This window comes from Triturus cristatus, chromosome 3_2 (genome assembly GCF_964204655.1).
Source record: "Triturus cristatus chromosome 3_2, aTriCri1.1, whole genome shotgun sequence".
Classification (NCBI taxonomy): domain Eukaryota; kingdom Metazoa; phylum Chordata; class Amphibia; order Caudata; family Salamandridae; genus Triturus; species Triturus cristatus.
The window spans coordinates 284,218,181-284,241,279 of NC_140584.1; the positions used below are offsets into that span (position 1 = coordinate 284,218,181).

The 23,099-nt window shown below is 47.1% G+C and overlaps 1 protein-coding gene across 9 annotated transcripts in view; it reads left to right on the plus strand.

Moving 5' to 3' along the window:
- The window catches only part of GMEB1 (glucocorticoid modulatory element binding protein 1), a 254,688-nt gene that overhangs the window by 32,092 nt on the left and 199,497 nt on the right, over positions 1-23,099 (plus strand). For all 9 annotated transcript variants that reach the window (XM_085647641.1, XM_085647638.1, XM_085647642.1 and 6 more), the window contains exon 6: positions 20,971-21,074. In XM_085647641.1, the coding sequence (XP_085503767.1) occupies positions 20,971-21,074 (104 nt within the window). The remainder of the gene's footprint in view (positions 1-20,970; positions 21,075-23,099) is intronic.

Genomic DNA, 23,099 nt, shown 5'->3' on the forward strand with positions numbered 1-23,099 from the left:
TAATTAATCCAGAGCAAAACCCCCCATATGCTCCCGCCAAGCCATAGCAAACTGCTCGCTTTCAGCAAGCGAGAGCATTGATAATGCTCTCGCTTGCTGAAAGTAAGCACAATTGCTTTGACAGAGAGGGAGCTGCATGTTAGAAGTTCCCTCTGTGTCAAAGCAATGCCGGCTCCCGCAGGAGGCATGGAGCTGGCAGGGACCGCAGGGGCCTTCAGGCTTCCCCCCGTGGTCCCCAACACTACAATGTGGGTGCCCTGGGTCAGACCAGGGCACCAACAAGTGAGGCCAGGCCCCGGGGGAAGGATCCCCAGGGTCAAAATCAGCCTGGGGTGGGGGGGTCACTCGCCCTCCTCCATTTAATAATAATAAAAAAAAGGTCTGGGGTTGGGGGCCCCGGGACCGAAATCAGCCATTCTGCAAACTCTCCTCCTGGCGCACGTCTGGTTGGAGAATGAAGTCCCTGTGGCTCCAGAGGTTCCTTGGGGGCCTACAACCCCTCCTGTTACCTCCAGTAAGTCCGACACAGGAGGATTCCTGAGAGCTGGTTGGAGGCCCACCCCCTTTCTCCGCCACTCTGCAAATGCAACTATTAATTAAAAGACCATAGAAATTCACTTAAAAAACCAAAGGTTACAGGGGCGTTCTAGTTGGGCTCAGATTTCACTCGTGCAGAACCAGAGTAATTCGGCATTTTAGTAATATGTAACTTATGCCCCCGCAATGCACTGCCTATTACCTCACATATTATATCACTGATGACACGGTCAGTGACATCCCTGATAAAATCATCCACAGAACCACTCGCATAACGTACAACCTCTTACGCCCATTCACACAACCATTCACACACCCATTCACAGACCCATACCAGTACTCTCACACCCATTCACTTGTCCATAGAGTCACTTACACACCCACTCACTTGTACAGCCACTCATACAACCATTCATATAACCAGTCACTCACCCGTGCAGCCAGTCACATAGCCACACACTCACCCATACAAGCACTCAAACACCCACTTACATACCCATTCTTACAACCACTCACACATCCATAGAGCCGTTCACACGTACAGTTACTCCAATACATCCACTCACACAAACTCCCTTAAGCGAACACCCCCTCTTACAGCTGCTCATTCACCTACACAGCCACTTAGTCACTTACTCATACAGCCATTCAGACACCCTCTCACCCATACAGTAACTACACACCCACGTGATGTCATGAGTGATGGAATAAGCAGTGCATTGCGGGTGCGTAAGTTATAGTTAGCTCAGGTTACTATAACTGCTGAATATGCACTGTTTTTGTACGATGTACAGTATTGTTTTCCATGTGGGGCATGTCAAATTACGATTTCCATAATGCATCACAATGGAGTGAACCATATAAATAGCGAATGAGGAAGGACTCGTCCATTTTTTGTACCATCTTTGAAAAAGACCGAGTGTCGAAACACATCAGTGGCGTTGAATGAGCTACAGATTGAGCTTGGAATCAATAACCGGACTTTCAAATTCCGTGGGATTTCTGCTTTTTTGGGGCTTTTGAGAATTGTTGGGGTCATTGTTCAAACCCCAAATGCTTGTACGAGCAGTTAATGTGCACCGCCCTGTGACACAGCTTTTGCTAAAAAAAAAAAGAAAGTGTGTGTGTATGTATGTATGTATGTGTGTGTATATATATATATATATATATATATATATATATATATATATATATATATATATATATATATATTATGTATGTTTCCAAAGGTGCCCAGTATTTGAAGACGCACTCACAGTAGATGTGTTCATCACGAACTTTATTTGTAAAAACCGGCATTTTTCTTCCCAATGAATCTTGTAGCCTGACGTGTTTCAGAGCACTTGCTCTTTTCTCAAAGGCATGCTGGCAGTTCACGAGTGCTTCACACACCCTCTCTTCCCCTCTGCGTTTAAATAAGTAATTGCCCTCCGGTGGGTCTCTCTGTTAATTAGCACTGGTGCTGCATGCTGGGATTCGAAGTATGTGTAAAGTTTTTCTCTCCCTTCGGTGGGTCCCGTGATTTCTGCCACATTAAAGCATAATAAAAAAATTCTTTTGTACCCTCCAGTGGGCCTCGGGAGTCAAATCCGGTTTGTATTTCAAGAGCATCCACTGTGGTGTCCTTGCGCATTGAAAAGTTCAAAGCCTCAGTCCCATATTTCTTTGGATGGCGGTGCAGTCTTCCACAGCCTGGCTGCCGTGATTATTTGTTTCCAAAGGTGCCCAGTATTTGAAGACGCACTCCCAGTAGATGTGTTCATCACAAACTTTATTTGTAAAAACCGGCATTTTTCTTCCCAATGAATCTTGTAGCCTGACGCGTTTCAGAGCACTTGCTCTTTTCTCAAAGGCATGCTGGCAGTTCACGAGTGCTTCACACACCCTCTCTTCCCCTCTGCGTTTAAATAAGCAATTGCCCTCCGGTGGGTCTCTGTTGATTAGCACTGGTACCTTGAACAGTGTCAGAGTGACTCCCAATGAGAGGGCAACCTTTGGAGCATGATGTATATATGTGTGTGTATGTATGTATATATGTGTGTGTATGTATGTATATATGTGTGTGTATGTATGTATATATGTGTGTGTATGTATGTATATATGTGTGTGTATGTATGTATATATGTGTGTGTATGTATGTATATATGTGTGTGTATGTATATATGTGTATGTATGTATGTATGTGTATATGTATGTATATATACATATTTCACTGAAAAAACCATAGGATTCAGGGGCGTTATAGTTGGCTGGACTTTTCACTCGTTCAAAACCATTGTAATTCCCCCGTTACAGTTAATTCAGCTAACTATAACTCGTGCGCCCGCAATGCACTGCTGATGACGTCACATATTACATCACTCATGACCTGGTCAGTGACATCACTGATGACATCATCCAGTGAATGTGTGTTTTTCTGAAAATTAAATGTTTTATATATGTATATCTCGAGGTCGATGGAAGAATAAATGGGTATATGTGTCTAAATGGATGATTTGTTTTTGAAAAATTGATTGTATAACTGACTGATTAAGTGTATCTTGGTGAATACATGGCTTAGTGAGTAATGTTTAAATATGTAAATATCGGTATCAGTCTCTCACTTTGTGTATAAGTGGCTGCATGGGTTGGTGAGTAGCTACAGGAGTGTCTATATAGGTTATTAGTTGGTTTTTTGAGTATCAGTATGAGTGTCTTAGTGTCTGTATGGTTCGGTGGGGGGGTATTACGTAGTGCATAGGTGCATGAATGAGTGACTCACTGTTTGTATGTGTTGAAGACAGCATGTGTGCAGGACTGTATGGGTGGATGAGTGTGTGTATGGGTGTGTTAGTGAGTGAAAGACTGTCTCAATAGTGTCTTTATGACTAACTACATGTGTTTTAAGCTAGTATATGTGACTATTGGTGTATATAAGTGAGTATATGTGAGAGTGAGAGATTGAAAGAGTTCCTGTATGAATAAGTATGTGTTTCTATAAGTGATTGTTTAAAAGACTAAGTATGTGTAAGTTTCCGTAGAAGTAAGTGTGGTGGTGGTGTGTATAACTGTATATGCAAGTAAATGGATGTTTGATTCTTTATTAGCACGAGTGACTGTGTGTGAGTAACTCTATGGATGAGTGGCGTTGTGTAACAGGATGTATAGGTGCATGAGTACATATGATGAGTGAGTACATGTATGATTGCGTGTGTAGGACTGTTGGTGAATGAGTGTATGTGAATCTTAAAATTACTGAATAGGTTGTTGTAACTGGTATTGGTATGTCCATTGTATTGAAAATTTTAGTTTCTCTTTTTGAATGTGTGTATCAAAGGTTATATTAGGAGGTCTGCCACTCTATCACAAGGATTATGTCATGAGTGATGTCACATACCATGTCATGAGTGATGTAATATGTGACGTCATCAGCAGTGCATTGCGGGCACGCGAGTTACAGTTAGCTGAACTAACTATAACGGGGGAATTTCAATGGTTTTGTAAGAGTGAAAAGTCCAGCTAACTATAACGCCCCTGAAACCTATGGTTTTTTCAGTGAATTTCTAAAGGTTTTTTACATGCTAATTCCTAACTATGCCTACAGAGATAGGACATGTGAAGAAAGAAGAAAAAATGCACAGAAAGAAAAAAAAGAAATGCAGAAAGAAGCAACAGAAGTCCTCAAAGACTAAGAAAAGTGCAGGAAGAAGGATAACGTACAGAATGACCAAACAGAAGAGCAGAAAGAAGCCTTGTTGCAAAATCATCCTGTACCCTCAACTTTTTCAGACTGATACTGGTGGTAACTGAGTCTGACTAACCAGTCCTAGAGCCAGTGCTATGTTAAAAGACACTAAGAATACAGTGAAAACACCTACATACACTAGGGAACACTATGCATTGTGGTCCCCCAGTGATTAGCATGACCTCCTCTGTAAGCCCCTAGTATATAATAGGGCAGGGGTACAAGGCTCATGAGAAAGGGGCAATTGTACTTCTGTGGGACCTGAGTCAGTGATGCACGGCGATGCCCGGCCTCCGGGATGTGGGATAGCCGAGGCTGTTGGAATGACAATTGCGACATGGTAGCCGGCCCCTGGGTAGCAGGCGCAACGCTCTGTATGTTATTATGCCTTGTTTACAGTCAATAAAAAAAAAAAAAAAAGTAAGTTACTGTCAATACAGTGTTCTTACAGCATCTAAGATGTGCTGTATGACTGAACGATTCAACGCCTACTTTTTTCAAACACCAGTTTGCCAAAAACATGGTGGCTGCAGTGTACACAAGGAAACCTCCAATAGCTAACAAAAAAATAAAAAATAAATATATAATAGGGCAGGGGGATTAAAACTACCTCTTAAAACGCGCCACAGGGCGTGTTTGCACACGTCACCTCAGGCCTCGTCCCCTCCCTTCCCCACTGTGTCCCCTTGAATCCTGAGGGTCCCGAGGGGCAAAATAGCCCACTAAGTACGTCCCGTAAGCGGCATTGCAGAGAGGTGTAAAAAGGGGCACGGCCTGCACCACCTCTGCAACGCAACGCAGTGGTGCTTACTGGAAGCACCTGGTGGGCTAGTTGGCCCCCAGGGTCCCCCAGGATTGAAAGGGAGTTATTTCCCCAATTTAAAAGGCGACACAGGGCGTGTTTGCACACGTCACCTCAGGCCCCGTCCCCTCCCTTACCCACTGTGTAAACGCGCCCTGTGGCCATTCTAAGTTGAGAGATTAGGTCCCCTTGAATCCTAAGTGTCCCTAGGGTCAAACTAGCCCACTAGGTACCTCCAGTAAGTGCCACAAAGCTGCGTTACAGAGAGGTGTAAAAAGGGGCGTGGCCTCAGAACACCTGTCTGCAACGCAGCTCCCTGGTGCATACTGGAGATACCTGTTGGGCTAGTTGGCCCTCAGGGACCCTCCGTATTGAAGGGGAATTCATTCCACAACTTACAACTCGCCAGGGGGCGCGTCTGCAGAGTGCTGCAAGGAGGGGGCGTGGCCTCCGGCGTGATGCCGGTCTTTTATTTATTTAATTTTTTTAAGAAGGGGGGCTATGTGCCCCCCCCCCCCTACTTTTTCAAATTTATTGGCCCTGGGGACCCCATCCCCCAGGGCCTGCCTACTATTTTTTTTAGAAAAAAAAAAAAAATGGAAGGGGGCCCCCCCTCCCAAGGCCTTAATCGACCCCATGGACTCCAACCCCCGGGGCCTGGCATTTTTTTTTTTTTTTTTTATTCTTTAGGAGGGGGGCTGCGTTGCCCCCTCCTCAGGCCACTTATGGCCCCGGGGACCCCATCCCCTGGGGCCGGCCATTGTTTTTTATTCTTTAAATATATATATATATTTATAGAAACCCCTAGGATATGCTGGACAAACCGTACGTACCTATCACCATGACGATTTGCGTGATATTCATTAGAAGGCGACTATGCATACAATTAATCCACGTGGAATGTATTTACACCGCTAGTGAAGCTCTGACGTGTCTGACCCCCTACCGTGCCTAATCCCGGCGCCCCCGCCGGTGGGTACTCTCCAAGTAGACACCCTTGTCGTTTACTTGTACAAACATGAGTAGCTACTGACTGGCACATTTAATACACACGCACACCAAGCAATTCAAAGGGGATTCGACAAAAATTCGACAAACTATGCAAGAAACCCCCCTCACAGTTAATAAAACACACATCCACCGCCGGATGTGTAATACTTTTTATTTTACTCTCTGGAAAGGAGACGAACCTTACTTGAGTCACAGCGCGCTCCTGGCTGAGCCCAATGCTGTGTTACACCCACCAGTGCCCGCTGATTGCCACACACGTGTTGTATTCAACCAGCTAGTGCGTATGCTATGACTCTCTCTAGCCCATGTGCACTGTAACACCACCCCGTGAATGTCATGCCACACTTGCCTTCGCACTGGTTATATTGCCCCATCTAACGTGCCTTCCTCGATGCCTGTTATAACGCACAGCACTCTGCCATATATATTACAATCTGGGATCCATATCTTTGTCACAGTGCATATGCAACGTTGCACTCCCCAGCACATATTTTGTATTACAACTTTAGAGACTAGTTAGGTTACACAACACTGCCCTGTGCATATTACACTCCAAGGCGCGTATCGCCTAGCACGTGCTAGTGCCTGTGCTACCTCGCGCTCGCCAATGAATCGGTCATTGCACACAATGTATTGCATATTATATTTCACGCCCGGTTCATCTTGTATCACGCTTTTTGGTGCATAGTTTATACCATACACTATATCTAGTTTCATTTTCAATCGTGCTCTCAGGACTATGTTCTATAACACTGCGTTCACCTACCCTTTTCACAGGCATTACATTTTGCGATGGGGGGTGGAGGGTCAGGGGGTGTCTCTGCCAAGTGAGCCCGGAGTCACAGTCACAAACGTCCTCTTCTTCCTGAATAAAAGTGAGATTATGCTGCATATTTGTTTATATTTTAAGTAGTTCGCACAGACACACATTTTTTTTTTTTTTTTGTTGAAACCGTTTATTGCAATCTCAAGTATATACAAGTATGGGCCTACAACCTTCCGGCCGGCCGCTAGAGTGACAGGAGCACCTCACAAACTTACAAAAGGGCACTTGGCGTTACAGAGAAGCAAATCAGGAGACATCAACGACGTAAGCCACATGACTCTAAGCCCACAATACGGTTTCATTTTATACACACGCAACAACATAGAAAAACACACCCGCAAGGCAACCCGCAATCGAAGGTAACCACACGTGCTCCTCGAATGAGGGACCCCGACCATCCACAGGAATCTGAAGAGGGGGAAGGGAAACAAGTCCAGGACTGGGGGAACTCTGTGCCCGGGGCTGGGGGAGGGGGTCAACTAGGGGGACGGAGCCGGTGAGGCAGCAGGCAGCAGTGGTGGCTCGCAAATACCCCCGCGGTAGGCGTTCCAGGGGCCCCATATTTTCACCCACGCCCCAGGCTTGCCCCTCGCCACATACACCACCTTTTACACACACATTTTAAAAACCATAAAGTTCCTAATACCCACCTTCTCTGAACAGTTAGCTTGCTGCCCATCCCCCTCCTCCCTATCCTTGGTTGTCTGAATCCATGGACTAGCCTCCTCCCTCCTGCCATGCATGGTCTGATGTGCTGCCACTGCCCTCCATTTAGCATGATGTACCAGTCCACTCCTCCTGCCCTCCATTGCCCAATTCTATGCCCCATCATTGACCTCCTGCTTAGTCTGTGCTTAGCTTGCTGCCCCTATTCTCCTTCCCCTGCCCTCCGATGTCTTTGTGCATGCCCCTGCTCCATCCTTTTTGCCCACCATGTTCCATGGCCCTGCCACTCCTATCTACTCTGAGTGTTCTGTTGAGCTGCCACTCCCCTCCCACTTGCCTAGCATTGTCAGATGACTGTAACCTGTCCCTGCCACCTCCACCCTGCCTGTCCACATGCCATGCCCCTATCCTCTTCCTCCTGTCCTACATGGTCCATTGTACTGCCGCACCTTTCTGCCCTCCCTGGTCTGTTGTGCTGCAACTGCTCCTCCTGCCTGCCCCGCGCGGTCTGTTGTGAGGCCCCTTCCCCTGAACTCTCTTGTCTGTGCCCAGGTCCTGACCCTCCCTTCTATCCTCCATGGTCCTTTGTGCATGCCCCTGCACCCTCCTTCTTGCCCATCATAGCCATTGTGCTGCCATTAACCGTCCCGCTTGCCATGCATGGTCTTCTGTGCTGCCACAGCCCTTCCCACCTTCCCTGTATGGTCAGCTAGCTGCCCCTGACCCCCTCCCACCTTCCCTCCATGGTCTGTGTGTATGCCATCATAGTCTCACTGTTGCTCTCCATGGTGTGTCTTGCTTCTAGTTCCCATCCTGCCTGACCTCCATGCCCCTCTTGCTGCTCCTGCCCTGCCCTCCCCCCTTGCCCCCAGCCCTCTGTTTCCATGTGCAGACTCCTATTCCCTCCCGGCTTGTCTGCTCCATTGTAATGCCCCTGATCCGTCCCTCCTGCCCTTTATGGTCTGTTATGCTGCAGCTTTCTCTCCTGTCTGTCCATTATGGTCAGCTAGCTACCATTGCCTCTTTCCCCTCTGTTCTCTGTCGTCCATGTGCATGGTCCTGTCCCCTCCCTATTGCTTTCTATGGATTGTTGTGCTGCACTCCCGTCCCGCATGCCCTGTGTGGTGTATTGTGCTGCTGCAAACCCGGATGCCTGCCCTGCAGGGTCCGTTTAGTGCACCTCTCCATGTCCCTCCTGTCCTCGGTTATCCAAGTCCATGGCCCTACCCCAATTCCTCCTGCCTTCCTTGATCCAATGTACCATACTTGCGAACATTTTGAACTTGGTAAGAGGGAGATTTTGTAAAAAAATAAAAATGGGGTATTGATTTTCCCCTTTGAGTTGCATTGAAAAAGAGGAGATTGTAGACAGGAGACAGATCAAATAATGCCCATTTGAGCTTAAAAACATTGGACGTTTCCTGGCTGAATCGGGTCTGTTGGCATGTATGGTTGTACTACCACTGCCTCTTCCTTCTGCCCACAATGGTCTATTATATTGCCACAGCCCCTCTTGCCAGTCCTGTATTGTTGGTTTGTTGCCCCTGCCCCCCCTTTCCACTGCCCTCCATAGTCTGTTGTGCTGCCACGGCCCTTCCTGCCTGTCCAGTGTGGTCAAATTGTTGCCTCTGCACCCTCCTACCTGCCTTCAATTTTCAGAGTCCGTGCCCCTGGCCTCTGCCTCTCAACAGTATCCTAATGAACAACTAGATTGCTAACATTCTATATTTATTACACAAGTGTGGAACGCCTGACGTCATCTTGATGTAATCAAAACTGTAATACCTAGAGCATTTCCTTTAGAAATTACATATGAGAGGGTCTTATTTGCATCAAAATTATGGTTAGTGCGCTAAAAAACTAAAATGAGGACACATTTCCTGAGTTTTCAAATAGCGACAAAGCACTTTTAAATTATTTGTTATCTTTATGTTTTTTTATCCAGTTGACCACTTGATTAAATGTTGCACTTAGGGGAGAGGATGTGGTGTTACTTCCAGAGCTGCAGACTTTGCAACTGGTGAACCAGGTTGGAGTTTCTGCTTCAGCTCGACATTCTGTGATTCTTGTCAAATCACTTAATCTCCCCATGTCTACAACCAAAATGAATGTGTTTTTGTGTGATGTAACCAATGCTCATGTAAAGCACTCCAATACCTGACAAGTCTGCACTATATAAAACTGCAAAAACACAAAAAATAAAGTTTTGCACACTTCTGTCATTGGGCTACATCTGGGTGATATTTGGGCTACATTTGGGCTCTTTTGTCTCTGGTGGCCATCTTGGGAGACTTATTTGTTATGAAGTTTCCTAATTTCCTCATTTACTACAGTCTCTTCAGTAGTAATACTTTCAGTTTTTTACTTTGGTTCCATCAAGAAGGCATTCAGATGTGTCACACATTTGCCATAAATTCTGAATGTTAGCACTCTAGTTGCTCATTAGATCACTGTAGTAAAGCTACTGCTCACCAGGGAAGTCTGATGCTGGTATTGAAAGTGCATGTTTCAGTTTGCATGTCAGAATTTTTTAATGAAATAGAGGAGGATTTGAGAAGTCACTCATCCTACTTTCTATGGCAAAATTAAATGTTTTAAGAGTTACCACTTTATTCCAATCAAGATGGCTTCAGGTGTGCCATACGTTTGTCATAAGTAGAACTGTTAGCGCTCTAGTTGTTCTTTGGAAGACTCTGGGAAGCTGCAGTAGAACACAAAGGAATCGACTGACAGTCTCTGCCCTTGTTGGATGTACATGATTTACTGGGAATGTCAGACTTCATTCTCACATGACTGAGAAAGATAATGTGAATTTACAGAAAATATGCTCTGTTTAGCTTATAGATCACCTTCCAAACCTCTGTGGGAAAAGCATGAGAAAATAGTTTTCTCTCAAACATGATTCATGATATCCCAGCAGAAGGCTTTTTCACATGGTAAAATCACCTTAGAACATACCACAATTCCTAAAATGAGTATGGTACCATCAACAAATGATTTATAATGCAACTAAAGTCTTAAAACCTTCTATTAACTGCAATGCTTTTTAATGAGGTGCTATCATGTATATTGGTCCCAAGATGGCTGCCAACACTTCTTGGATGAAGTGCTGACAGCCACTCAGATCTCACGATGAGATGTGTGGTTAGGCTCCGCCCAGATATATATGTGATTTTACTTTTGATTTTCTCAGGAACTGCTGAACGGATTTACACCATTTGAGCAAAAGGCACAACTCTGAACCAAGGTCTACCTTTCTGCCAAATTTGGTGTAATTTCGTTCAGCAGTTCGGGCTGTTGCTGCGGCTAAAGGTCCTATGGGAAATTACATGGGGAAAACACGTTTTGGGACCCCCTTTCTTCTCGGCCCCCGCTACACGAATCTTCCCGAGACTTTGAGGATAGGAGCGACCGGAGCTGGCCAAAAGTTTGTAAAATTTCACGAAGATTTGTCAACCGGCGGCAGACTTATTGGGAATACAGTGTTGCGGATTTCAGGGGGGGGGGGGGGGGGACTTTGAAAGCCTTTTGTTGGGGACATCGGGCATAATGCATTTCGGCACTTCCTCGCCTTCATCAGATGCCTCAGTAATCACAGCACAATTCCACCCGCACCTTTTAGATGTCCTTCCTCACTCATTGGTTAAGAACACTCCACCCCGTGGTCATCGATTTGCCCGCCCTCTGTAGTTTGCGATTCAAACCACAGTTCCCAGAGTTTACCAGTCAGGATGGGCAGTGCTTGGGGAGGCAAAAGAATGCCTAGCCCGAATGGGCATATACTAACCAGGGCAAAGGTGTGATTGACAGCCCTGAATTTGGATTGATGTCCATTGGCTTCCTCTGGTCCCCTTTACGTTCAAGCCCCTCATGCAGATGTCGGGCTGATCTGCCACCGGTGCCGGGGATAGATAGATAGATTAGATAGATAGATAGATAGATAGATAGATATGATATATAATGTAATTTTATTTTTTATTTTTTTTATTTCAGGGATGTTCTTGTTAGGTTCTGAATTTACTCATATATATTTTGCGAGGTAGACCGCGTTGACATTCAAAATGAGTCATAAGAGCTACAAATAAAGCCTGCATTGATTGTGAACCTGAGCGTGCTGGAGCCTGTTTTGGCATTGGGAACGGGCGTGTTGAAATAGTATATCAGTACATCTCTCTGTCTTTCTGTCTCTTACTGGAGATCGCCAGTAGGCAGGACAATGTTTCCATAGGAAAAGCGTTTTTTGACTTGCGTACATCTTTGGCGCCTGTTGATGCATCTTCACAAAATTTTCCAAACCAATTTAACGCTCACTTCATTTGCTGTCTGGAAATTTCGGGATGATCCATGAAGTGGGGGGCCTGAAAAAAGGGGATCCCCAAAAACTTGTTTTCTGCATGTTAATTCCCATAGATATTTTAAACACGACTGCAGCCCAAACTGCTAAACGGAATTACACCAAATTTGGCAGAAAGCTAGCTCTTGGGCCAGAAAGCGTGATTTTTGTTATTTGGTGTAAATCTGCTCAGTAGTTTTAGAGATATTAACCAGAAAACAAATTTATATGTCTGGAGACGCGGATCCGCCTGTGGTGACTGCAGGGTTTTGATTGGCTGGCCGCACCTTGACAGAAAAGTTGTGGCTGCCATTTTATATCTCGGGAAACTGTCCCCAGGGCTAATATTTTCTGTGCAAAGAGAATGAAGTGTTAAGGGTAGATGTACCCTGACCCCATGGGTGTGTTAAAGGGGTCCCAAAGGGAACCATTACGGCTAATAAATTGCCTTTTAATGTTTTTTTTCTCAACTCGTGGCAATCTGCAAATCCTTCACGGTGCTCAGCGCATCCCTGTCCCCCTGTGAAACCGCTGCTGCAGATCATCAGAGGCCCGCCTCCTTTCTCAACCAATCTGCAAACTCTCCTCTTGGCACGCTACTTCTTTGGGGAAGAAGTCTGAGAAAGTGGCTCTGTATATACTGTTCCCAAATAGGTACAGGGTGTACAGAGTCCACAGTCCCCAGAGGCTTGGCAGAGGCTAAAGTTAGATATAACCTTACTCTCTAAAGTGGTAGCTTGGTCGAGCAGTAAGGCAGTTTCCGAGGACAGTGTAAAGCATTTGTTGTACACACTCAGTCAGCAAATGGTCTCACACACTCAATAACTGAACTCTAGGCCAATGGTTTATATATAAAAAATATATGGTTGTTTTATTTTAGAACCAACTATTGGAATTAAAATATACTTTCTCAGAATGAGATGCTTTATATAAATACTTTTGCAATATGCAATTGACTTTTGTAAACAGTTACTAGTGGTTGCAATAGGCAACACTATTTTAAACACAATAATGCATTGAGTTCAATAGAAGTTTCATGTTATTTGCCACAGATTACTTTTAGGATTACTTTTGGAATTCCAGGACTGGGTCCTAGATTCAGTCCTGGGTCAGTACTTGGAATCAAGTGATAAAAGTTGACTTAATTACTGTGATGATTTTTAGACAATATTTTGCTATTTTAAAAGTTGACAATTAGAAAATATTTCATAGGAAACAGTCAATGATTCCCTATGGCAGAAAATTCAAGTTGCAGGTATAGTATGTTATCGTTACTTTTTTATTCCAGTACTGGGTCCTTTATCCAAAACAGGTAAGTAATTACGTTTTCAGATATTGCACGATATTTAAAGAATATTTAAAGATTGCAGAAATTGACACTTAGAAGAAATTTCACAGAAAAACAGTCCATGATTTCCTATGGAAGAAAATTGGGTTACTGGTAAGTACAGTTGTAAGTAGTTTTCAGAGTCAGTGCTGGGCACCAAGATCCAGCACTGGGAGCTCACCTAAGAGCAGGTGAGTATTTTCGTTTTCGTTACTCAGCTGATTTTTGGTGAATATTTTAAGTTTTGAAAAGTCCACACTTTAGAAGAAATTTCTGAAAAAGCCAGTCAATGTTACTCTATGGAGAAAATTGAGTTATCGGTTTAAAGATGAGTACTCGACTGGCAGTTACGGTTCTGGGCATAGACTCAGGGGTCTCCCAGGGTCAGGTAGGTACAGTTAGTTCACCCCCAGCGGCACAAGGGCGACCGGGTGCAGAGAGTTAGGCCCAATGTTATCCTATGAGAGGTAGGGGGGCCTTGGTTGATGGCTGCTGACTAGCAGGCCACGCGGCTGTGGGAGCGGGGCTCCTGGGCACTTACTCGGGGCATTTGGGGAAGTAGATAGGTGTAGAGGTTGCACTGCCAGGGCCACTCGGGCGGCTGTGTGCAGGGTGCTTTTGAGCCTTTGTGCGCTCAATTGATTTCAATGGGAAATCTCCGGTTTAGAAAAAGACTGCAAGCTCGGGGACGAGGATTCTTCAGGTGCCACCACCACTTCGAGAGGTAAGTTGGGTAGTTGGAGGATAGGTAGGTACCCCGGGATTGGGCGCAGGGGGCCGCGGGGCGCCGGGTGCAGGGGTGCCTTTTGGTGTCGGGAAATCTTGCACTCTGTTGATCGCGGTTGGGGGGGGGGGGGGCACCTTGTTCTGAGGCTGCAGGCTTCTTCAGGAGTGTCGAGGGAGGTCCTTGGGTGCCGGAGTCACAGTCGCCGTGGGGTTGTCCTCGTGGTCTTTGTTCACTCCGGCACAGGCCAGGCTTGGCTGGTGCAGAGTGGGCTGGGTTCGCGGTTCTGGGCTGCTGCCAGGGATTACAAGTAGATTTTGAGTAGAGCCTCTACTCATGGGAGTCCCAGGGGCTTAGAGTCAAAAGGTAGCTCCGGGGTTTGTGAGGTTGCTGGCCACAAGAGATGCCGGGTTGGAGCAGGAGCAGGTTCGAGGGTCGACAGGCCGCTAGGGCTGGGGCCAAAGCAGTTTGTGTCTTCCTCTTCTTAGCAGCTGCAGGGCAGGTCTTCTTTCTTCTATCTCTTCTTCGGATATTGGAATCTGGAATCTGGGGAAGGAAGGTTGAGGGTGCCCCTAAATACTAGATTTAGGGGCGTTACAGATAGGTGAAGGGCAGGGACCAATGGGTCCCTGTCCTGAGGTGGGTACACCCCCCCCTATCCTGCCTTCCTCCTGTGGGAGGGGGGCAGTAGCCTAGTCCTGATAGGGTAGGGCTTCCCATCTTCAAGATGGCGAGAGCCCGGAGATGTGCTTTACCTCGCCTCCCCCACCTGAGCGGTGGGGTTGGCTGGCTGGCACATCCCATGTCCTTAGTTGGGGTTTCCGGCCAAGCTTCCCGCCAGAGTGGGGGGGGTTGCAGTGGCCTGGGGAAGCTCACAGAGGCGGCATGCCTTTGAAGCTTCCCCCTGCCCTTCCTGGGGGAGGAGATTTAGCACCTCGCCAAGATGTGCATTTTTGCAGGCCCAGGAGAGCAGGGGCTCTCCTACCCAGGGGTCCAGCAACATGTCTGCTGTGTGGCAGCCTCAGAACAGACGTGGATTGTAGGTTCGGTTTTAGGGGGCATCTCTAAGATCCCTCTGGGGTGCTTGGTACATTAAATCCCACACTGGCATCAGTGTGGGTTTAATGTGCTGAGAAGTTTGATACCAAACTTCTCAGTCTTCAGTGTTGCCATTATGGTGCTGTGGAGTTCGTGTTTGACTTACAGTGCCCAGGAATGGACCTGGGTACTGTAGGGGCACAGGGCTCCTGCGCCCACACCATTGGCATAGGGTACCTAGCTAGAGGGGTGGCTGATATATGCCGTGGCAGTGTAGGTGATGGGCATGGCACACAGGGATGTGTGCCATGTCGACTTTGTTTTGTCTTGCACTCAGCCTGCAAAGGGGTGGGGGGGGGTGTGTGTGTGTACACACGTGTGTGTGTGTGTGTGTACACACACAGGGCCTTTAAGGGTTGCACAATGAGTGCTGCAGCCCTTAGAGGCTTTCCCTGGTCACAAGGCCCTGGGTACCATTTACCAGGGGCTGACATGTGGCCAGGGTTTGCCAATTTGGGTTTTGTGTGTTTAGGGAAGGAACATAGGCCCTGGGCACCTGAAGGGCACACTCAAAGTACATTCAGCAAAAGGTGGGGGCATACCATGTGAGAAAGTGCCATCTTTCTTACAAAGTCCCCTTGGATGCCTAGGGTCCTTAGGGGGGCCAAGAACCCCTCCTGTTACCACCAGTAAGTCCCACACAGTGGGATTGCTGTGAGCTCGTTGGAGGCCCCACCTCCTTTGTCCACCACTCTACAAACGGGCCTCGTGGTACACTACTCATTGGGGAATAAAGTCCCCTTGGATGCTGAGGATTGTTGGGGACCAAGAACCCCTCCTGTTACCACCTTAAGTTCAACGTGCTCTCAGCTATCCCGCTGTGTGGGAGGCTCTTCCCTTTCTCTACCCACTGTACAGACCTATACAGCCACTCACACACCCACTCACAAACCTATACAGCCACTCATACACTCACGCCCATACAACTACAAACACCCACACACCCACCCACAAACGCACACTTACACCCACTAAACCACTTACACACCCAGTCACAGACCTGTACAACCACTCACACACCCACTCACCGACCTGTACAGCCACTCAGACACCCACTCTGAAAGGTTACAGTTGGGAAATAAAATTTAAAAAAATGTTTTGAAATTCACAAAAAAAACAAAGGTTATAGAATCGTTCTAGTTAGGCTCAGATTCCACTCGTACAAAACCGTTGAAATTCAGCAGTTAGTTACCTGAGGTAACTCCAGCTTATGCCCCCGCAATGCACTGCTTATGACCTCACATATTGCATCACTCATGACCTGGTAAGTGACATCACAGCAAATCCTCTACAAAATAAACCTAAAAATAAGCGATCTCTCCCGCTCGTTTGTTTTAACCTTTCCCCACCTCCCAGGTGGGCCAGCTCCCGGGGGCGCGCGCATCTATTTCTTGGGGGAGGGGGTGCGCGTGGCCCCCTCCCAAATATAAATATAAATGTAAATGTTCAGTATTTGTAAAGCATGAACACAATTACTCGAGGGCGTCAAGGCGCTGGGGGCCATCGGGAAGATTAAACGAGCCCAGAGTCATAAGGTGCATGGCTGATCTGCCACCAGTGCCGGGGATTGAACCGTGAGCCCCTGGGTTCCGAAGTCAGCGGCCCTGGCCGCTGCGCCACACCTCTTCCCTCGATTTCTGACCTGGGGACCCTAACAACTACAAACACACACACAACCACTCACACACCCACAAAACCACTCACACATCCAGTCACAGACCTGTACAACCACTCACACACCGACTCACCGACCTGTACAGCCACTCACACACCCACTCTGAAAGGTTACAGTTGGGAAATAAAATTTAAAACTTTTTGAAATTCACAAAAAACAAAGTTTATAGGATCGTTATAGTTGGGGTCAGATTCCACTCGTACAAAACCGTTGAAATTCAGCAGTTCTAGTTACCTGAGCTAACTCTAACTTATGCCCCCGCAATGCACTGCTTATGACCTCACATATTGCATCACTCATGACATGGTCAGTGACATCACAGCAAATCCTCAACAAAATAAACATAAAAACAAGCGATCTCTCCCGCTCGTTTGTTTTTAGCTTTCCCCACCTCCCAGGTGGGCCAGCTCCCGGGGGAGAGGGGCATCTATTTATTGGGGGAGGGGGTGCGCGTGGCCCCCTCCCAAATATAAATGTAAATGTCCAATATTTGTAAAGCATGAACACTATTACTCGAGGGCGTCAAGGCGCTGGGGGCCGTTGGGAAGATTAAGCGAGCCCAGAGTCATAAGGTGCGTGGCTGATCTGCCACCAGTGCCGAGGATTGAACCATGAGCCCCCGGTTCCGGAGTTAGCGGCCCTGGCTGCTGCGCCACACCTTCCCTCGATTTCTGACCTTGTGACCCTAACCCCTCCAGGACCTGGCCGTGTAGAAAAGGGGGCACATGACCCCCCCCCCCTCCACAGGCCTCGCTGGGCCCCGGGAATCCCATCCTCTGGGGCCCAGCCGTATATGTAAAGGGGGGGGGGGGGGCGGGAAGTGTCCGCAGGGCCCCCTCCTGGGCCGCGTTTGGACCCAGTTACTTTATCCTCCAGGGCCTGACTGCATATGCAAAGGGGAGGAGGTGGCGCAGCCCTCCTCCCCTAGCCATTAATGGCCCTGAGGACCCCATCCCTCCAGGCCGGCTTAGGCACTGCCACAGCCCCTCCCTGAGACATAGCAGTTTCCCTGCCCACACTGGCTCTGGCAAGAAGACTTCTTTGCTCTTGCTTGGCGGGATCAGTTTCAAATCTCCCTCCAAGCGGGAGCAAACAGCAAGCCCGCTGCTAGCGGACGGTAGCTTGAAAAATGCTTCGGCCTGCAGATAGAGGATTTAATCCGTTTCCTTGCCTGCAGGGAAACCGATTACAAGATTGCATTAACCTGCAGAGATTGGTATTATTGGCTGCTCCCTGCAGGCGGGAGCAATGCCAGCTCCCACTGGATGCAGGAGCAGCCTGTAGCCACAGGGCCCTTGGACCCCCCCCCCACGACCCACTTCCCTCCCCCCTCTGCCCCCAATGATAGTGTGGCGTGTGCCCTACTTGGGCACCAGGGTGCCCACCCTTTTTTGGCTATGCTCTGGGAGTTGGGGTCCCCAGGGCCGAAATCAGCCCGGGGAGGAGAGCCGCATACCCCCCTCTGCTGTGAATATAGCGCTGGGCCCCAAGGGAATGGGGTTCCCGGGGGACGAAACTGGCCCAGGGAGGAGGGGGCTACGTTCCCACCTTCCCCCAAAAGTGCCATGGGAGATGGGGTTCCTGGGACCAAGTGCATCCCGGTAGTACAGGCAGGGGGCCAGGTGGTCCCCAACCGCCCCCCCCCCCCCCCCCAATGCCCTAGGACCAAAAGCGGCCCAGGGAGGGGGCCCATGTGTCCCCCTCCTCCTAATTTTAAATAGTTGCTCTGGGGTATTGGCTTGCCAGGGCCTATCATGGCTCGGGGGAGGAGAGGCTGCCCTGCCCTTCCTCCCCTTTAATTTGAATAGAGGCCCCATTTAAAATATATATTGCAGTGGGGGATGGTGTCCCCAGGGCCTAAGAACTCTCTGAGAGGGGGGCTACGTGGTCCCCTCCCCATTTCAAATATATATATGGTGCGGGGGGGATGGGGCCCCCAGGACCATAATAGGTTCAGGAGGTGGGCCTTGCAGCCCCCTTTCTCTTTAAAATAAAGGAATGGTCCTTGGGGCACCAGGGCTAGTCCCTGTGGTCAAACTGTGCCATGCACAACCAAACTCCTGAGGAGAGTGAGGTTGGCTGCATGCGGGGGGTTGGATTAATGTTTGGTAATTCAATGTTACTTGAAATTTTCTTTTTTTTTTACTTGAAATTCACTGACCAAAAACAAATGTGTAAGTAACTCTATAGTTAGGTGAAATGTTCAGTTGTAAACTCTATAAACCACTGAAATTCACCTGTTCTATTTAGTTATCTCCAGTAACTATAACTTGTGCCCTAAGGTAACTATAATTTGCGCCCTCGCCATGCACTGCTAATTACCCTGCATATTATCACCGATGTCAAAGAAGATGCCACGAGTGATGTAATATCCCTGTGCATGGCAGGGGCGCGAGTTATAATTACCTTGGGGCACAAGTTATAGTTACCTCAGATAAGTATAACTGGTGAATTTCAGTTGTTTTTAGAGTTTAAAATTGAGCATTTTACCTAACTAGAACGTTACTTTAACCCAGGCTTTTCCAATGAGTTGCTTGTGAGCTATTGGTAGCTCTCCAGATACTTTCAAGTAGCTCGCCTGAGCGCAGCCCAGCATACTAAAGTAGACGTTTTTGCTTGATTGACCTAATATGTATATATCCCAAAATTTAAATGCATATATTTGAGACAGAAGTTTACCAAACTCATATGCTTAGCTGAATTTTAGAGACCTAGTTGAATTTCCAAAATATATTTAAAGCGACTATTTGAATAATAAATTGAGGCATCGGGGAGACATTACTTAAATTATCTTGATGGTAGGGGTAGTGCAGCTTTGGCTGTCATGGTTTACCCTGAAGCTTTCCAAATGGATAAACATATTTTCACATTACTGATGCCAAATGTGTCTGATGCACTAAGGCAATCACTGCTGGTAATCTTGAATGGTATAGCCACTCACGTAATCTTGTCTGACACTATTCTCAAACTAAAAATATTTGTAGCTCAATATCAATTTAATTGAACATAAGTAGCTCTTATTACAAAAAAGTTTGGAGCCCCTGCTTTAACCTTTGTTTTTTCCAGTGCAAAAAAATATATGGATAAAATTATATTTGTGTGACATGCATTCCTCTCTTGTCTTCAAAGCTTCTCTAACCCCAATATTTGTTCTAGATGTGATATATAAATATATATTCCCTGTACTTAGTCCAAGGTCTAAACAAACACATTTTTTGACTCGCTGAATCCCTTACACCCCACCCGGAACGCTGCACATGCACCCGAGCCGCTATTATTCTGCTACTTTTGTAGGAGCTTTCAACCTATCACTTTGTGTCCGTATCGCTGAGCACTCTTAGCTGTAAATCATGAGTGGTTCACTCTAAATACTTGCACATCATATTGCTACTGTGACGGTTTTCCAACACAAAATCTTTATTTCTGGTACCCCTATCCAGGCTAATGCTACTGCTGTGTTAAGGGTGTAAGTGTGACTTGCTGTCCATGCGAAAGAACGAGATGGGGCTAAGCAATTCCCCATATGGTGGCGACTGGTACAGTGATATTTGTGACTTTATATTTTATTTTAAATTGCCAATTCAATATTTCATGTTGATGAAAATATTGTACAAATGTTTTTCGGCATGGCAAACAAACATCTGCAGTGTGAATACTTGCCCATTGAAATACTTGCTTGAGGATGTTGGGTGTAGCAGTAACATCTCTACTGAGTATCTATTAATGATGCAGGAGGGTGGCTAAGAGTGCGAGCAGATCAAGAGCAGCGAGCAAGAGTACACAAATGCACAGAGCGGCTGTGCAGCCAAACAAAACAATCGATGGAAGTGGCTGACAAAGTGGTTGATGTAGGATAAACTTATTCACAAATTGAAAAACATGGTAATATTACCCAAAATATCACATTTGCACCTTTTCCTCTTGAAATAAAATATATAAAGTTCAAAATCATAAATGGACAGAGCATGGCTGTTACTTTTAGGTATATGGGTATTAAAGTTCGAAGGATTCTGACAGTTAACACAGAGAGTGATGGATCCCTGAATGTCTTTGTCATATAATGGGAACAGGCATCACTTACCGGGTGTGATGGATGCAGGTATAGCTAAATGTCTGCACAAAGGGGGACGGGGAAACAAGTAGCCTGTGTGAATAATGCAAGCAAGGCTAGCTCTCTAGACATTGTTTTATGCCACACTTAATTGCCCTGTCTCCGTCTCTCATTTTCCTGACTCCTCCTCATTTAGTTCAATGACCAGATGATCAGCCCTAAGCAATTTGTGAACCTCGCTGGAAAATCCACTTTGAAAGACTGGAAGAGAGCAATCCGCCTGGGCGGGACCATGCTAAGGTATGGGGGTGCTGATCGGGGAGCTATATCTGGGCGGAACCATGCAAGGGTATGGGTTGCTTGATTGTGACTAATTTTCCTGTGAGGGACCTTGCCAGGGTTTTGGTGTGCTGGGACTTGATCAATATTCTTTGAGTGTCTATCTGTAGAGATGCAAGTGCTGGAGCAGGATCAGTCAACCTGTGGTGTGGTAACAGGCTGTAGCAAGGAGGAAGTAAGGCAGCAGCCAGAACCTCGTAAGCCACACCCATTTCTTGAGGAGGAACATGCTACGGTGGGGAATGCAGGGGTATGAACGATCCCCCCCAAAGGGCCATGCTATATTAGCAGGATTCTGAGGCAGGAACAAACTGGTGTGGGCCATGCCATTGTTCGGAAGACAGTGGGGGAGTAATAACCCTGGAGGCCCAGTTCTAACCTTTGGAGTGCAGGATTGAGACCATGCCCTGCTTTAGTGGGTGCTTAATGTGGCAACCATGTACACATTTTATTGCTCTTTTCAAACATTTTCTGGTTCAAATATACTTTGATACTTTGCACTTTCTTATTACTTTCTCATTAGCTAGGTGTAAACCACTTTTACTATTCTGATTACTGAAATTATAGCCTCCAGCATCAACTTGAAGCATTGTTACTCATCATCCTTAAAATCCTGCTAGAAGTTTGTACAAAAAGCAGTCCTTTCATATTAAAGATGAGTACAGGCCTCTACAGGGTTAACCAAGAATGTCTGTGCTGCCTAAAGTATGCCTTGCTCTCAGACCGAATACAGAGTCTAGCTGTGTACTGTACAAAAGCTAGGGTTTTCATATCTGCCACTGACAACTGGTCTGGAATTTTCCCATCTGTTACCGGACTTAAGAGAGGTCTAAAAGATCGTCAATTACAAGCCTGCCTGCAGCTGCTTCATCCCTCTAACAAGATTTAACTGACACAACAGGGCATTTTAGTTACGGTAGAAGTGGATGGATATTATGTTCTGAATTGTGATTTATCTACTGTAGTCTTGCTCTGCCCAGCGTTGGCACTCCAAAAACTCCTTGTAGGTAAGTTGTTTCTCCAAGCCTAGCCACTTGATGGTAGGATGGTGCACAATAGGAAATCAAAAAATAGCCTCAAACGGTAAAACTATTGTTACTGGTAAGTAACGTACTCCGCTAGTGTTTCATACATTTTCTGTCTTTTCCAGCATGGCTTCTACTAAGCAAAATGGCTTCTGGGGAAGTCTGCTGGGTGTTGACAAGCTTCCACTCTGCGACTTTTTTACACTTTTGTTTTTGTCCAAGTTCACAACCTGTATGGGGGCGATAGGTGGCGCACGACCAAGATAGCCGCACGCCTGTGAGGCTCTGGACGCTTGGTAGCAGAATTTGTCATTTATCCTCCTTCATCCACGCAACTTGTCTACGGAAAGTACCTGCTGTGATTCCGGACGCCGGCTGCTCCACTCCGGTGCCGAAATCAGCACAAACGAGCTCCGCTGGAGGCTGCTGGGCGACACAGTGCTCCACGCTCGGAACGCTAGCGGCATCTGACAGAGTCCCTCGGCTGCTGGAGCGGGTAACAGAGCACCAGGGACTCTACGTGGCGTCTAGGCCCCAACCGCTCTGCACTGCAGCACGCCCGACTCACCAGCGGCGACTTTACATTACCGCACCATTGCACTGCCCTTCTCTGCTCTCCTCCCCGCAATACATGCGGGGCCTCCCAGACATCCAGCGGAGAAGGGGATAACGCCGAGATCTTACGACCTGAGGCACAATACAGACTGATGTTGCGCCTGACCAGCTCTACACAGCCACAGATCGGCCCTACTGGTCCCTCGCTCACCGGTGCCAAAAAATCCATCATTACCCACGTGATGCCCTCTGACATGCGGGCTCTGCGCCTTTGAACGTCCATCCAGCACTCCGGCCGCCGCTCCCGCCATCTCGCAGAGTCTTGCCTTTGAGTTGCCGCTGCGGCAGCTTCACACCTGCCTCGTCACGTTGGAGACCACCACTGTGCCACGTGCACTAGGCATTG